General features: G+C 45.9%; 1 protein-coding gene across 1 annotated transcript in view; it reads right to left on the bottom strand.

The window, feature by feature from the left end:
• Positions 1-17,870, bottom strand: part of RAB11FIP4 (RAB11 family interacting protein 4) — a 68,315-nt gene that overhangs the window by 19,041 nt on the left and 31,404 nt on the right. The window contains exons 3-7 of the mRNA XM_030208380.1: positions 11,922-12,113; positions 7,378-7,512; positions 3,598-3,633; positions 2,190-2,289; positions 1,881-1,984 (exon numbers count right to left, since the gene is read on the bottom strand). Of these exons, the coding sequence (XP_030064240.1) occupies positions 1,881-1,984; positions 2,190-2,289; positions 3,598-3,633; positions 7,378-7,512; positions 11,922-12,113 (567 nt within the window). The remainder of the gene's footprint in view (positions 1-1,880; positions 1,985-2,189; positions 2,290-3,597; positions 3,634-7,377; positions 7,513-11,921; positions 12,114-17,870) is intronic.

The raw sequence follows: 17,870 nt of genomic DNA, 5'->3' as shown, positions 1-17,870 counted from the left end.
AGGGGGAGGGTCTGTTTAGGGTTACCATATGTCCGGATTTACCTGGACATGTCCTCTTTTTGAGGGCATGTCCGGGCAACCGGGCGGGTTTTGCCAAGCTGCCCGTTTGTCGACAAACGGGCAGATTGCTAGCCTCCCCTCCCTTACTTGTGCCCTGGTGCTTTAGTGGCCTCTTCCACCTTCGGGGCAGGAAAGAGCCCCCTCTTTGCTGCCCGGAGCGCTGCCCTGCATGCATCCTTCCTGTTCCTGATCCTCAGCGCCGATTCAAAATGGCCGCCGAGAGTTGAAGTGACCTTGCGAGACTTCAACTCTCTGCGGCCATTTTGAATCGGCGCCAATGATCAGGAACAGGAAGGATGCATGCAGGGCAGCGCTCTGGACAGGAAAGAGGGGGCTCTTTCCTGCCCCGAAGAGGTCACTAGACCACCGGGCCAGTAGTAAGGGGAGGTGGGTGACGGGGGGGGGGGGGGGGGGGGCGGGGCGTGGTGTGTGGTGGGGCAGGCATGTGTCCTCCTTTTTGGGGGACAAAATATGGTAACCCTACTGTTATCTATTCCAAGTCAAATGTTTGTTAGGAAGGTGGGACGTTGGTATGCCTTTTCAGTCCAATGTGGAATGCTCTCCCTATTCACTTACTGATGGAACAGGATCCAAGGGTGCTTTGGTGAGATTTTAAAATGTGTTTATTTAGGAAGGTGTACAGGAGGGGGGGGGGGCTGATAGGATTAGTTACTACTGTATGTGTTTGGTAGTATGTTTTAATGTCATTGTAATGTGTTGCTTTTACCTTCGTTGTACTCTGCATAGAGTGTCTTTCAGGGCTATAGTTTATAAATGTCAGTAAATAAGGGAGGAGAAAGAAAGGTGTAAGGAGAGAGAGAGAGAGAGAGAGAGAGAGAGAGAGAGAGAGATAGAGATGTTGCAAGGAGGGGCCAAGCAAGTTTTGGTTTCAGTTTCAGGCCAAAACCAGCCCAAAATCTGGATTCAGCCATGCTTCAGTTTTGGATGAAAATACCAGCGCATTTTCAGCTGAAACTGAACTCCCCCCCCCCCCCCCCCCCACCAAAAGTGCCACCCTCCCACCACTTGTAGGTCCTCCCTGGGCCTAGTTTAGAAGCTCTGGTGGTCTAATGACCACATTCAAAAAGGCTGCTGCGGGACTGTCACTGGAGGTCCCAGAAGCCATTTTGAGATTAGAGCCAAAATGGGCAGGAGTGACTGGGGATCACATCTGCCCTGACTAGGCTGTAAACAGGTGGTGGCTGTGTGTGTGTGTGGGGGGGGGGGGGGGGGGGGGGGAGGGGAGGGGCAGAAGTCCTGCTTTACAGGCCCGCCATGCGGCCTGCTTTTGGTCTGGGGGCCTGATGATTTTAGTTTCAGCAGAAACTGTGCAGATGCAAAATGGGGAGAGACAGGAAACAGGACAAGGGGTGAGAAGAAGAAAGGAGGAGAGTGCTGGGCTTCAGAGGGAAAGAGGGGGAGGCAGGACAGCGTTGGGGATGGTGAAAGGCGAGGGTGGCAACAGAAGTGTGGGGGGGGGGGGGGAGTTTGCACACCTCCACTTGCCCATCCAATCTCCCTAGCACCTGCTGCCTCAAATTAAACAATCAAACTACTTCTGTACACATAAATCTGTCTGTTAGAGGGGGGGGGCGGCATTAAAGCATGTCTAACTCTGAGCTCCCCAGATCCTGACATTCTTTTATGGCAGCGATACTTAGCTGATTTATTTCTGGGCTGCAGTTTCAGTACACTATAGAAACCATCTGCACAAATGTAACTTATCTTATCCCCATGGTAGTCCCCGTCTCCCTGGAATCCTCAGCAGGTGCAATTAGTTGGTAACGATGAAGCTGTAATCTACTTGCATGGTTTATTACCTGTGAACCAGCTGCGTGTTCTCATGTTTCAGCCTGCTCTTTACATCTACGCTTGTCAGGCTATCGTTTTCCAGCTCTGTCACTTTTTTTTCTAAAAATGTGACCTAACATACAGAAAAGGAAAACAGCGTTACACTGCAAGCATTCTTTGCCATTTGTAATGAGCGCCTAGTGGGTAGTTCTTAATTTATGTGCGCCATGTGTTGTAGTTAGCAGAGAAGGGGGGGAGGCTGCGGATACAGGACAGAATTTGTCTCCCACCGCCGGAAGAATAAAAGTGGAGAATTTTGCAACCGTCTCTTCCCTTACCTTTTCGGTGATATCATTGTCACAAGAGTCTATACTGTCCCGAAATAGGTCTTCCGTGCTGCCGTTGCTGCTACTGAAATTGCTGTTCTGAAAAAGCTGCCTGCATTAAAAAAATAATAAATCTCTAAAACCTGTCATATTTTAATATCTGGCAATACAAGATGATTAATGCGGCCATCGTTAATAATCTGCTGAATGGACATTTATCAGGGGAACTTGAAGGCTTTCTTGAGTACTTTTATGCAAAATAGCTACTGCAGTACGACAATGGACAAATAACAAGAGAGGGAATATAGTTACACCAGAATAAAGGCTATCGCATAACTGCTTCTATCAAAAAAGGCAGGGATTTGTAGCTCTGATCAAACACATTTCAATGAGATACTATGATAATATCACATAAAAGAAAATTAGCATAGAGAACAGCTAACAGATCTAACTAACCAGTGGAATAGCAAGGGCGGGGCGGTGGTCCGCCCCGGGTGCACACTGCTGGAGGGTGCAGAGAGCAGCTGCGCGCCTGTCGGCTCCGCTGGTTCCCTGCTCCCTCTGCCCCGGAACAGGTTACTTCCTGTTCCGGGGCAGAGGGAGCAGGGAGCCAGTGGAGCCAACAGGCGCGCAGCTGTTCTCTGCACCCTCCAGCAGCCAAGAATGCACCCGCAGGGGTGGCTTGATGCGCCGAGGAGGGGGGTGTCATTGCGCTGGGTGTGTGTATGTGTGTGTGTGTGTCATGCTGCACACCCTGGAGGGACGGACGTTGTTGCACCCGGGGGGGGGGGGGTGCACGCAGCGGCGATCCGCCCCGGGTGGCAGCCGACCTAGGATCGCCACTGTAACTAACCAAAGCAGCACAAATGGAACAGAATTAACATGGATGATAAAGACCCAGAATATGAAATCGTCCCTTCAGTTCCTGACGGAGCTCACAAAGGGGCATGCCCCTTTGGCACATCCCTTTGGGGGTGCCCTGCCTATCAATGTGCTCTTTTTCACAAATAAGCCTGTGATTTTATAAACATTTATCACAGGGCTTCCCAAACCTGTCCTGGAGACCCCACATCCAGCTGGGTTTTCAAGCTATCCACAGTGACTACACACGAGACAAATCTGCATACATGCTATTGATCTCATGCATATTCATGGTGGCTTTCATAAACTTCTGACTGGCTGTGGGGTCATCAGGAGAGGGTTGAGAAGACCTGCTTCTCCCTGAATGAACAGAATTGAGCAAGATTAACTTGTTCTTTGGACGGTCAAATAGAGCATCAGGGCTGGTTTATGTCTTAGAAAGTGGATTATGTAGGAGTTGTGGGATTGGCCCAATATAAAGCACAAAGCACAGTCAGGGAATAACAGGGCCATCTCATCCCCCCCCCCCCCATTAAAGAAAATAAATAAAAGTTCTTACCTTCCAAAGGCGGTGCTTGATATTTTTCTGTTGGGGCTAAATGGAAGGCAAAAGGAAGACAAGAAAAGAGGGTCACTAGCTAAACTTAAAAGGTCTGGGTTCCGAATCAGAAGAATGTAAATCTCTTTCAATTTCCGCTCACAGCAAAAATGGTAACCTTATGGAACGCCAGTTGTCCCCCTGTGTGATTCACGTTCATTCGACTGCAGTGGAATTCCTTCTTATAATATCAGAGAATCACTACTGAAATCAAGTGGAGGAGGGGCAGAGATACTTCATGGGTTAATTCCCCTCTCAAGTTGAAAACTTTATTGAGGCATCCTGTCATTGCCACCTCAACGTGCAGGATGCCTGTAAATAGGGGGTGCATAATTTATGCAGTACACACCCACTTTGGATGTGGCAACGTATGTGCATAAATGACCTCGTACAGACTCCTGACTAGTTGAAAAGCACACGCCTTGACATGACACCACTTACTTTGCCAGTGGGGTGGACTTCAGGAAGAGGAACAAGTACGCACATGGATTAGAAATTAATATTTGTCAGATACATTCATAATTTATAGTAGTGTGGACACTTACACTTGGATGTAAACATCCACACCAGCCACTTATGCCAGTATCAACCAGAGGCGTAGCCAGACTTCGGTGGGAGGGGGGTCCAGAGCCCAGGTGAGGGGCACATTTTAGCCCCCCCCCCCCCGGTGCCAACGCCACCACCAACTTTGCCCCCCCCCTGCCGACGACCCTCTCGACCCCCCATCCCACCGCCAACCCTCCTCCGCCGTCGTCACCTACCTTTGCTGGTGAGGGACCCCAATCCCTGCCAGCCGAGGTCCTCTTGCTTCCCGCACAAGGCTTCGTTCTGTTTCTGACATCCTGCACATTGAACGTGCAGGACGTCACTCACTGAAACAGAACAAAGCCTTCCGCAGGAAGCAAGAGGACCTCAGCTGGCGGGGGTTGGGGTCCCCCGCCAGCAAAGGTAGCCCACGGCGATGGCGAGGGAGGGTTGGCGGCGGGAGGGGGGTCCAGAGGGTCGTCGGCAGGGAGGGTCCAATCCACGGGGTCCCAGGCCCCCGTCACCCCACGTAGCTATGCCCCTGGTATCAACCCTTGAACCTTACGTTTAGTGAGTGTTCTTACATGTTCCTTAAGATGTTGGGGGGGGGGGGGGGAATGTGGGTTCCTTATTATTGTAACCATGTTGAACTGTTAGGACTTGTTTGGTTTCAGCATCTCTCAATAAAGACATTTTATAATAAACAAAAGAAAAGCACCAGCTTTTCCTTATAAAATAGTAGCAAAGTAGGTGCCTTCTTACCCTCTTATCTTAGGTGCCCTGTTATAAAATTACCCTCTTAGGGGATAATTCTCAAAAAGTTGCCTAAAGGGAGGCGCTGGGATGATTTTTATTTTATGCACATGAATGACTCAAATACACATCTATTTGTTGCCTAAATATATGTAGCTCCTTACCTCTTATCATTTACAGAATTATAGCTCTCTACTCTCTAAACCGGTGGTCTTCACTCATTTTTGAGTTGGGGGCCATTTTGGATCCAATGAACTGAAGGAGACCCATCAAATAACTTCCCATGTGAATTTACAACACTGCTGACCAACGTATATCAATGACATCCACCCCACCATCCCGCTTTCAAACTGTTTATTGGCCGTATCCTTAAGGAGGTGGGCATTTTCAAATGCATTGTCTTCATCTATTGAGAAATGTCTTGTCCCTCAAGCATGTGGCTCTTCCTCCCTCCTGTCATGAACTTGGTTAGAAAGGCAGAGAGAAGCAGAAGAAAAAGCCAGATTGATGATGACGGCTACCTCAGAGGACTCTAAGGGCCGCCACTGGGCCTTGCACTGAAGAGCACTGCTCTAAACGGTCAACTGAATATTTCAATCTAGGTGACTTTGTTTGAGGGCACAAGGAGGTGGGGTGAGGAAACAATTTAAAATTCAGGAGGTATTGGCAAAAACCTTATTCCAAAATCCTGGGGTCAAAGAGCAGCAGTGTATTTGTGTAGCAGGGAAATAAGTCAGATATCAAACTCTAGTTAAATTTTTCAGGCTGTAGCAGATTGCAGAAAATGCAACTTGTTTATAGGTCGATAGCAGGTATGAATGTTTGCACCCCATTGATTTACTTTTAGAGCTGGGTTCCATGTTGGGGCAGGATTTATGAATGTCTTCTACAACTGCGAATTTGAGACCAATAACAAAAAGGAGGCAGCTATTACAAGGGACCTTTCCTTTTCTTTGGAACTCTATCTTTGTCTCTTAGACAAGAACAAGATTATATGAAATTCTGAAACCTTTTAGAAACATGTTTATTACTTTCTCAAGTATTTGGGAGAGCGCTCTTGGCTGTGCATTATTTTTACTATTTATTGTAAACGTTGTTGGATGCGTCATGGTACTTCCTGTAATAACTCTTGCACTGTAAACCGCCCTGAGCTTGAAGGCGGCAGTGCTATATAAATATTAATTTTTATGTTAACTGAACACTAGCTTTCAGAAATAGCCAACACAAAAGGGTTGTAGATTTTTCTGCTAAGGGAAAGCAACCCTGCTTCAAACTACTTCCCCCAGACACCAGAAAGATGCATTATTCTGATCCGAAAGTACTATGCCTTTCTATCTATACCTTAGTGATAAGGCCAGAGCAATAGCTGAAATCTCCACTGGAACTGGCGCTGCCATTTTGAAAGCAGTGCTGGAAGAGGAGAGAGTGTGTTACTCCCTCCTCCACCGCGAAGGTATGGGGGTGGAGAGGGGGCTGCTAGACCACCAGGTGGGAGGGGAGGTTAGGGAGGCTGGAGATCCACCAGATGCACGCACGCAATAAAGCTACAAAGTAGTAAATTTAAAATGAATCAGAGGAAATATTTCTTCACTCAACGTGTAATTAAACTCTGGAATTCATTGCCAGAGAATGTAGTAAAATCAGTTAGCTTAGCGGGGTTTAAAAAAAAGGTTTGGCTAGGTTCTTAAAAGAAAAGTACATTAGCCATTATTAAAATGACTTGGGGATGCTTATTTCTAGGATAAGCAGCATAAAATGTATTGCACTTTTTTGGGATCTTGCCAGGTATTTGTGACCTGGATTGGCCACTGTTGGAAACATCGGTCTGTCCCAGTATGGCAATACTTATGTATTTAAGCAGTGGTGGAATCAGACCCTGGGCCTTCAAGTTTTGCAGTTCTGTGATCTACCTATTAGAATACACTGAAAATTCAACAGAGGGTATTTGGGCACCCTGTTCTTCCTACCTGCACAGTGGCATCACCTTTCTACCACCTTGTTTATTCCCTTACCTCCCCCTTGCAATGTACCTGTCTTCCCCTGATGCTTTGCATAGCCCATCTTCATGTACGGACACCACAGGCATGCCCTGGTCAGAGCCAACACGCCACAGTATGCCCAATGCATGCACTGTGCAGGTGACAGCTCTCCTGAGTGACCACGTGAAGAACAGCAAGGACAGTCAGAAAGCCGGCACACTGCCCTCAATGCTATTAAATAGAGAGATTGACACCCTAATCCAAGTGTTAATCTCACTACTGAAAGATGCCCTGGAACCGAACTAGGGTCCAGTGGGCAAAATGACCGATTTCAGAACCTCTTGGAGAGCCTAATGGACCATTATTCTGGGTTACAAAGTAGCTGGTGCACAGAGATGGAAACTCAGGATCCTAACTTCTTCAGGGTGAGCTATAAAGGAAAAAAGAAATGAGTATTACGGATTAGTTCTTTACTCAGTCTCACCTGTTTGCTTTCATGTTCTTCAGCCTGGCCTCCAAGTCATTCAGCAGGTTAATTTTTTTACAGCACTGAGAACAGTACACGTCCAGTAGCTCGTTGTTATAAAGATGCCTCATTTTTCTTGGCGTTTGTCCAGCACTGTTTTGTTGGGGAAAGAAAGATGCATCAATACTGAAGAGTATCTGACCGTGAAGATAACAGAGTGGAGAAAATCCAGGCTAAAAGCCCACCTCTTTAATGCTGATTTTGACTCCCAACCACTACTCACTTGCCCTGTACCTTTTATTCCCACCTATTTAATTCCCTTACCTCTTAGTTGTTCTGTGTGCCTGTATTTAGATTGTGAGCTCTTTGAGCAGGGCAGTGGCATTCCGAGGGGCGCTGACACCCGGGGCGGATCGCCGATGCGCCCCGCCCCCGGGTGCAGCGCCCCCACCCCCACGAAAGAAACCCCCCTCCGGGTGCACGCCGCTGAGGGGGTGGTGCCGTGTGCCGGTCAGCGTTATTCGTTTCCATGCTCCCTCTGCCCCAGAACAGGAAGTAACCTGTTCCGGGGCAGAGGGAGCATGGAAACGAACGACGCTGACCGGCGTGCGGCACCCCCCCCAGCGGCGTGCACCAAGGGCGGACCGCCCCCCCCCCCCTTGGTACACCACTGGAGCATGGACTGTCTTACATGTGTATGGTGTACAGCGCTGCGTATGCCTTGTAGCGCTTTAGTAGTGATAAGTAGTAGTAGTAGAAGGAGACTGCTCTAACCTGCCTACAAAAAGGTATCAAAGTGTAACTGCAGCAAGAAACCAAAATTTCCACCAAAAACATCCAGAACTGTCCACGGCACATAATCTGGAGAGCCATCGACTCACCCCACAACAGGCGGAATGCAAGAGCTGCCTAGTGTTTAGAGGACAGTGCATCAGTGGCGTAGCCAGAGGTGGGCTTGGGTGGGCCAGGGCCCACCCATTTATGGCTCAGGCCCACCCAACAGTAGCACATATTTAGTGGTAACTGGAGGGAATCCCAAGCTCCGCCAGCTGAAGATTTTCCCCTGATGGTACTGAAAATGCTACTCTCCATGACACCGGCACCTGCGCATGCTCAGTTTTCAGTGCATGCCTGCTGCCAGCTGAGATCATTTTTTTTGGGGGGGGGGGAGGGAGAGAACACTTGGTGCCCACCCAATTTTTGCCTAGGCCCACCCAAAATCTGTTGTCTTGCTACGCCCCTGCAGTGCATGAAACCAGGGAAGCCAGGGTTCAAATTGTGCTTCTGATTGATGCTCCTTGTCCTTCGACAACCCAATTCAGGGAAGCCCAGTTGAATTCCCACTGGAGCTCCTTGTGATTTTGGGTAAGTCACTTAAACCTTCCATTGCCTTAGGTACAGACTTGGAGGTCCTTTTACTAAGGTGCGCCAAAAAATGGCCTGCGCTGTTGTAGGCGCGTGTATTGGACACGCGGGGGTCCATTTCTCAGCGTGCCTGCAAAAATGGATGCGCAGTCAAATTTAAAAAATTGCTGCGTGTCCATTTTGGGCCTGAGAACTTTACCCGTTGACTTAGTGGTAAGGTCTCAAACGTTAACCTGGCGGTAATCGTCAGCACACATACACTGTCCATTACCGCCCAGTTAGCGCCACATGGTAGAAAAAACGGATGTGCGTAAAAAATGGAATTACCGCCCAGGGTATGCGGTAGCTGGGCGGTAGTTCTAAAACTACTAACGACCACCTAAACTTCTGGAAAACACTTAAAACTAACCTGTTTAAAAAGGCATACCCTACCGATCCAACATAAATGCCTGATCTCTGCAACACAACAAAACTAAAGTACAGTGAAACCTCGTTTTTCGTTGACTTCAGTTATCGTGGGCTTCGGTTTTCGTTGATTTTTTCAGTGAAAAATTTATCTCGGATTTCGTTGGTTGCCTCAGTTTTCGCTGCTAAGTTTGCGAAAACAAAGGGCAACCCACGCGTTCTCTTGCTCATTGGATTTACATTGATTCATATGGAAATAATTGCCTCGGTTTTCGTTGATTGTTTTCGGACGGATTATCAACGAAAACCGAGGTATCACTGTACGTAATGGACATAACACAACTCTTCCGTTGTACGATTCCCTAGTGTGGCTGTGTCATATGAACTTTATCTTACCACAACATCACCCTGTATTTGTTCACACCAGAATCTGTAACGCCTCTCCGGTACTATGTAAGCCACAATGAGCCTACAAATAGGTGGGAAAATGTGGGATATAAATGTAACAAATAAAATAAAAATAAATTGATGCACGTTGGACGCGCATAGGCGCTTACACGCCTTAGTAAAAGGGCCCCTTAGATTGTAAGCCTCCAGGGACAAACAGATTGTGAGCCTTGAATGTAACTCATCTTGAGCTACAACACAAAAAAGTGTGAGCTAAATAGAAAAATTCACCCTTCATTGCTTCAGATACAAATGTAGACCAGATTATTTACCACAGATGAGATCTGCTTACTAATAACATTAGAAAGCACTAATGCAATAGTGAGTTTTAGTACAACTAGCTTTAAGGAGGCAGGGAAATATCTACTATACCTGACTGCAACTCCATTTGGCATTGGAAAGGGGGAAAAAAAATCCATACTGTGAGGTCTGGACAGTATGAGCTATGCTCAGATTCCAACTGCAGCTCCTTGTGACCCTAGGCAAGCCACTTAACCCTCCATTAATCCCACCCCCCCACCCCCGCAGGAGGTAGTGGAGATGAAAACAGTAATGGAATTCAAACATGTGTGGGATGAACACAAAGGAATCCTGTTTAGAAGGAATGGAGCCACAGAATCTTAGCAGAGATTGGGTGGCAAAGCCGGTAACTGGGAAGCAAAACCAGTGCTGGGCAGACTTCTACGGTCTACGCTCTGATTGTAACTGAATAGATATGGATGGGCTGGAGTGTAAATTTTAAGGGGCTTCAACGTTAGCTTCAGAACTTTTACTGCAAGAACAGTGCTGGGCGGACTTCTGCGGTCTGTGCCCTGAGAAAGGCAGGGACAAATCAAACTCGGGTATACGTATAAAAGTATCACATACCATGTAAAATGAATTTATCTTGTTGGGCAGACTGGATGGACCGTTCATGTCTTTATCTTACCAACCAGGAACACAAAAAGATCAGCACGCACATTCTTGAACCTCCACTACCCCAGTTGCAAAGGACTTAAATAGAAATCAATATATGCATCCAGCTTCTCCTACATCAGCACGCAACTGTGGAATGCACTACCAAAGGCCTTAAAAACAATGCACGACTTAACAGCCTTCCGGAAGTTACTAAAGACCAACCTGTTCAAGAAGACATACAATAATGAACCATCATCAATGACCCATCATCAAAACTCTATCAGAACCAGATAAAACCGAATTCTCTACACCTGATTGCTTCAATCAATTTGTCACTAACGAACATTATTATTATTAGTTACATTTGTATCCCACATTTTCCCACATATTTGCAGGCTCAATGTGGCTTATATAATACCGTGAAGGCATTCGCCAAATCCGGTATGAACTGTTTATCCAACTTACTTTATAATTCACTTTAACATTTATGACCTTTAATATAACACTACTTTGTATTTCTCATTCCGGAAATGGCGATCGCCACTCCGGCACAATGTAAGCCACATTGAGCCTGCAAAAAGGTGGGAAAATGTGGGATACAAATGCAACAAATAAATATATAAATAAATAAATCTGCTGTCATTTCATTTACTATGTTACACTACCCCAGGTACAAAAGCTTAGATTGTGAGCTCACTAGGGACAGAGAAAGTACCTACATACAATACATGTAAACCACTTTGGTTGTACCACAGAAAGGCGGTCTATCAAATCCATGACCCAAACAGATGTGAGAGACCAATATAAATGGAAAGCAGTATTCCGGTCGTCTTACTTTCCGATCTTTTAAAACTAGGAAGTCTGCAATACAATCACAATTGTATATGTCACAATAATCTGAAATGGTTCTAGAAATTTCCAGATGTCATTTTGCTTATTTCCGATCTGAGGAAGAAGGGCAACCTTCGAAAGCTAATCAAGAAATGTATTAAGTTATGTCCAATAAAAAAGGTATCATCTTATTTTCTTTTCCATGTTTTATTTTGTTTGATTTCTAGTGATAACCTTAAGAGTGGACTAACACGGCTACCACACTCCTCTACTTAAGATGGAAGATACCGCATACAGCCGCATGAAAAAGCAAATGAACAAACTTTTGGAAGATTTTGCTTATTTCCGATCTGAGGAAGAAGGGCAACCTTCGAAAGCTAATCAAGAAATGTATTAAGTTATGTCCAATAAAAAAGGTATCATCTTATTTTCTTTTCCATGTTTTATTTTGTTTGATTTCTATTGATAACCAGATGTCACAGATAATGAGTAAAGAGTGTTGAAATTAAAACAAGGGTAATGTGTCACTGAGACTAAAGGAAACTGGGGTCTGATGGGATGTATGACAAAGCACTCCGCCAGAGTGTCTCTGGGCTTCAAAACATTAACGCCGTTACCTCGAGGACACCGATGATCCCAAATCAGAAAAGGCATGGGTCCTGCGTTCGTCGTCAGGACACGGGCTGCTAGGAGTGAAATCCACATCGTGCCCTTCCCCGTAGTCCTCGAACTGCTCCTCGTTGCTGATCAGAGATGCTGTAGAGTGGGTTGAAAAGTCAGATGCTAACGACGCATTGTGCCTACCAGACCTAAAAGAAAAAGGACAACAGGTTTTGCAAAGGATGTGTATTTCACAACAGGTTATGCGTTGTACACTCTCCCACAGTCAGTCAGAATAAAGCTGTTTTTTTTTTTAATTTTTCTTTTAGAATCACTAGCTTCCTCTTGCTTTTTGGATGTCCAGCTCATCTGGAACCAGGGATGAGGCTCCATGACCCTTCTGTCACAGCTACCTTGGGTTTTTAGTAATTTTAGGTTTGCATTTAAAAGGTAATTCTCAGACATGAAGAGCTAAACTCTAATGGCCAGGTATACAGTTTGTGAAACATTTTCCCTACAAATTGAGGAAACATCCCTTAGTATATCTCACCGTATGGGAATTATTGTCAGAAGGATTATACCTTTGACAGAGCACTGGTAAAGGGGAAAGGGAAATGGGACTTGATATACCACCTTTCTGAGGTTTTTTGCAAATACATTCAAAGCGGTTTACATATATTCAGGTACTTATTTTGTACCAGGGGCAATGGAGGGTTAAGTGACTTGCCCACAGTCACAAGGAGCTGCAGTGGGAATCGAACCCAGTTCCCCTGGATCAAAGTCCACTGCACTAACCACTAGGCTACTCCTCCACAAAGTCTTTCTGAAAGTAATTTAACATAATACGATGCTTATTTTAGAAGGGATATGTATGTTTTAGATGTCCATAAACTGGCATTTAGACATTCATAGTGTATAGACATCTAAATTCAGATTTTACAAAGCATCTATATGGCAAGGGGTGTGGGTGGAAGGGTGGAAGATATAAACCTCTATAGCCCATTTCAGAAAGAGAATGAACATCAAGTTTATTAGATTTTGCTAACCCGCCAGTCAGAGGCACCACCTAGGTGGTTTACAATTTCAATAATAATGTCATTATGAGTGAAATAAGACAGACATTGACAGTGAGGGAAGAGGGAACAACTCCAATATTAGAGAATAAAGGGGGGGGGGGGGGGGGGGGGAGGGAACACTAGGATGCTCTTGAGTACTCCGAAAAGAAATGAACAGTTAATAATCTATGTCCAAAATGATGGATATGGGGATTTAGACCTGCTACCTGGGTCTAGTTGTTGGAAAAGTGCTCCACTGGATTAGGGGACGTCACCTCCCAGCGGTTGTTCTCCCCCTCCCCCACAAAAAAAATAAAACTGGCAAGGGCTACTGGGCTGTGGGTCAGCTTTGGGGGAAAATAGCCATTTATGTTTGTTAAAAATGACAGAGACAGTCGTGTTCCTGTTTTGCTCCTGGCTATTTTAAAAATTCATTTTTCTAAATCGGACATTCCTGCCACATGTAGCAGGGTTACATAAACATCCATTTCTCCATTTTCCTTTTTAGACCAGGCTCCATGTCAGCAGATCCTGTTCTAAGATACTAGCAGAACCTGAGATGTCCTGACCTAGATGTCTCAAGTACCAATTGTACGTCCTTTGTACAATGCCGCTCCGCATTTTTAATTAATTAATCACGTCATGGGACAAGCAAAGAGGACCTTTAGTTGCAGAGAAACAAAAGGTAAACCTGGAGATTGATTAGGTTGTGCGATTGGCCAGGGAAATGGACTAAATGGTCTTCGTTGCTTTGATATCCTCTATTTCTGTGCTTGAGATATGACCCTTATGGTGTAATCACGCTTGTTTCAGCTTTTGCCCAAATGGCATTGATTATGGGGTCCTTTTACGATACCGCATTTAGCGTTTACCCCCTAATTTTATGTATGACACTAAAATTTGCACGCACGAATTTGGGCATGTGTCCAATTTACTAACTGCATAACAAGCCAATTGGCGCCAATAATTGGGAACTGGCAATAATTAATACTTACGTGCACATGCATATTATTCTATAAAGATGTGCATGTAAATTTTTGCATGAGGGTCAAAAAGTAGCTGTGGACTGGTCATGGGCGTTCCTGGAATTTGCTCCCTGTGTTACACAATTAGGCAGATCTTGTGCCTAATTTAGGCATGAAAATTTACACCAGGTTTCAGTTGGTGTAAATCCTTGTGCCCAAAACTGAGTGCGGATCCCAGCGCCAAACGCTATTCTGTAAGCGGCACCCAACTCGGAGCACTGTTTGTAGAATAGTGCTTAGCACTCATTTGTTTTGGCGTCGATACAGAATTTAGTCCTTAATGCGCGGTAAATCATGTGGTAACTACTAACACAGAGGTAAATTATTTGTTACATTTGTATCCCACATTTTTCCACCTATTTGCAGGCTCAATGTGGCTTACGTAGTGCCAGAGATGCGATTGCAGACTCCGGTGTAAACAAATACAGAGTGATGTTGAGATAAGATAAGGATCATGTGGCATAGCCACAAAGGGGCGTCGTACACGGAAGAATTGTGTTGTGTCCATACTGTAATTTGGTTTTGTTGTGTTGCAGCGGTTGGGCTTTTATGTTGGGTTGGTAGGGTATGCCTTTTTAAACAAGTTTTTAGTGTTCTCCGGAAGTGTAGGTGGTCGTATATGATTTTCAAGGCTTTTGGAAGTGCGTTCCACAATTGTGTGCTTATGTAGAAAAAATTGGATGCGTAGGTCGATTTGGATTTGAGTCCTTTGCAGCTTGGATAGTGCAGGTTTAGGTACGTTCGTGTTGATTTTGACGTATTTCTGGTTGGTAGGTCAATCAGGTTTGTCATGTATCCCGGGGCTTCACCGTAGATAATTTTGTGAACCATTGTGCAGATTTTGAAAGCAATACGTTCTTTGATTGGGAGCCAGCGTAGTTTTTCGCGGAGGGGTTTTGCGCTATCAAATCGGGTTTTTCCGAAGATAAGCCTGGCTGCCGTGTTCTGGGCGGTCTGAAGTTTCTTTAAAGTTTGTTCTTTACATCCCGCATAGATTCCGTTGCAGTAGTCCATGTGACTTAGTACCATAGATTGTATAAGGTTGCGAAATGTTTCCCTCGGGAAGAATTAATTGCTTTGTGGTAACTTAGCAGTTACTTAATGGTAAACTGTGTATTAAGAGCCCCTTCTACCAAGCTGCGGCAAAAGGGGACCGGCGCTGGTATTGGCGAGTGTTTTATATATGTGTGCCGAGGCCCCCTTTTACTGCAGCTGGTAAAAGGGAAGTCTTGACTTCCTGCAGGAAATGGCAGTGGGCAGGTAAAGCACTTGCCACGTGGCCATTTCGGGGAGGGGGAGCCCTTATTGTCACTCATTGAGGTGGCGGTAAGGGCTCCTGCGTTAACCCGGTGGTAACTGGGCAGCATGCGGCACTGCACAATTACGGTTGGGTACACTCTGGCGCTACAAAAATAAATACATTTTTGTAGTGCCAGAAATGACGGCGCACTAGGAGTGGGAAGTAGCACTGGGCTACTGCGGTAGTTCCTGTGTAAAGGCAGCACCTAAATTTACATACAACTCCAGCGTGTAAGCGTTATTTTATAAACCATGCCCAAATTTAAGCTTTTTGTATCGGGGGGGGGGGGGTGGCACGGGTGGAGAGTGGACAAGAAAGCATTAGCCAGCAAACACATTACACTTACCGCCCACTAACTAATCCACAGTTAATGTGGGAGCGGTTACCACCCCCTAAACAGGAGATGGTAAATGCTGCCGTGTTAACTGCGGCCATGCATCGTATGCTAACTGGCACTTTTCACGCCAAATCGGCATCAGAAAATGATGGTTCCCCCCCCGCCCCCACCGATTACTGTTTAAAATTTACTGCTACCATGCAATATATTGCCAGATTAAATTGCAGTAACTAGGAATTTTACCAGGGTTTAGTAAAAGGGCCCCATGTTTCATACTTCAAAAGAGATTCCACTTACAGGGAATTATTAAAAAGATCTCTTTGTTAATGTTAATTAGATCCTGTCTTTTCTTTCCCAGCTTCTCTGTGCAGCCTGCACTCAGTCAAGAGCTCTTGACACAAAGAAGAAAATAACACAAAAATGGCAATTAAAAGCTTTATTATTGAAGAGCCTTCTGTGATGTGCTTTGGGTGCGTGAAAAGAACCAAAACTTGCATAAACAATTGTGTTCTGATCCACTTTCTCTGATCTGCTTATCCCTAAATCTTTTGAAAACATGACACCTTCTTACTCGCCCTCCAAAATATTTTTATGCTTCTTCTCTGTTAATTAAATCTTTTACTTTTGGCAATCTTTTCTTTACAAAGAGCACAACACAATATTTTATTTTAATTTTTTTTTTGTTACATTTGTAATGTACCCCGTGCTTTCCCACTCATGGCAGGCTCAATGCGGCTTACATGGGGGCTGCCTGTGCCTGAAGTGGGAATGGAACTCAGTTCCTCAGTTCCCCAGGACCAAAGTCCACCACCCTAACCACTAGGCCACTCCTCCACTGTTGCTACTATTTGAGATTCTACATGGAATGTTGCTATTCCACTAGCAACATTCCATGTAGAAGTCGGCCCTTGCAGATCACCAATGTGGCCGCACAGCGCAGGCTTCTGCGAGTCTGACATCCTGCACATACGTGCAGGACGTCAGACTCACAGAAACAGAAGCCTGCTTCTACATGGAATGTTGCTAGTGGAATAGCAACATTCCATGTAGAATCTCCAATAGTATCTATTTTATTTTTGTTACATTTGTACTCCGCGCTTTCCCACTCATGGCAGGCTCAATGCAGCTTACATGGGGCAATGGAGGGTTAAGTGACTTGCCCAGAGTCACAAGGAGCTGCCTGTGCCTGAGGTGGGAATCGAACTCAGTTCCCCAGGAGCAAAGTCCACCACCCTAACCACTAGGCCACTCCTCCACTCCAATTTATAGCACTTGATCTACCGCAATTGATCCCTGAGGTGACCATGCAGTTTACAATTTCTATTACAGGTACTTTGCACTGTCCCTCCCAATCTATGTTATATATTGTACCTGGAGGGCTAAGTGACTTTTTTTTTTAATGGAAATGGGAGGAGATTGGATATACAGCTTTTCTGTAGTTATAAAGCACTTTACATATTATATACAGGTCCTTATTTTGTACCTGGGGCAATGGAGGGTTGACTTGGCCAGAGTCACAAGGAGCTGCAGCGGGAATTGAACACAGTTCCCAGGATCAATGTCCGCTGCACTTCCTCCACTATTCTTTGAGATTCTGGAATCTTGCTGTTCTTTGTGGTTCTACATGGAATGTTGCTACTCTTTGAGATTGTGCATGGAATCTTGTTAATGGGACTTGATACACTGCCTTTCTGTGGTTTTTGCAACTACATTCAAAGAGGTTTACATAGTATATACCAGGGGCGTATCTGGACTCCAGCGGTAGGGGGGGCCAGAGCCAGAGGGAGGGGGCACATTTTAGCCCCCCCCCCGCCACCGCCACCAATGACTCCACCCCCCTCCCGCCGCCAACCCTCCCCCGCTGCCGTTCTTACTTTTGCTGGCGGGGGACCCCAACCCCCGCCAGCCGAGGTCTGCTTCCACCTGCCGCAAAAACTTCTTCTTCAGCCGGCGGGGGACCCCAAACCCCCGCCAGCCGTCCCGCGGTGTTTAAAATTGATCTTCGGCCTCCGTGGCCGTGCTGCTGTGATAGGCGCTGTTGAAATCCACTTCGGAGTCTGATGTCGCAGCACGTACAACGTACAACGACGTCAGACTCCGAAGTGGATTTCAACAGCGCCTATCACAGCAGCACGGCCATGGAGGCCGAAGATCAATTTTAAACACCGCGGGGTGGCTGGCGGGGGTTTGGGGTCCCCCGCCGGCTGAAGAAGAAGTTTTTACGGCAGCGGCAGGTGGAAGTAGACCTC

The sequence above is a fragment of the Microcaecilia unicolor genome, chromosome 6, assembly GCF_901765095.1.
Source record: "Microcaecilia unicolor chromosome 6, aMicUni1.1, whole genome shotgun sequence".
NCBI classification, from domain to species: domain Eukaryota; kingdom Metazoa; phylum Chordata; class Amphibia; order Gymnophiona; family Siphonopidae; genus Microcaecilia; species Microcaecilia unicolor.
Note: the sequence above shows the minus strand (reverse complement) of the source record. Positions and strands in the feature narration are given on the sequence as shown.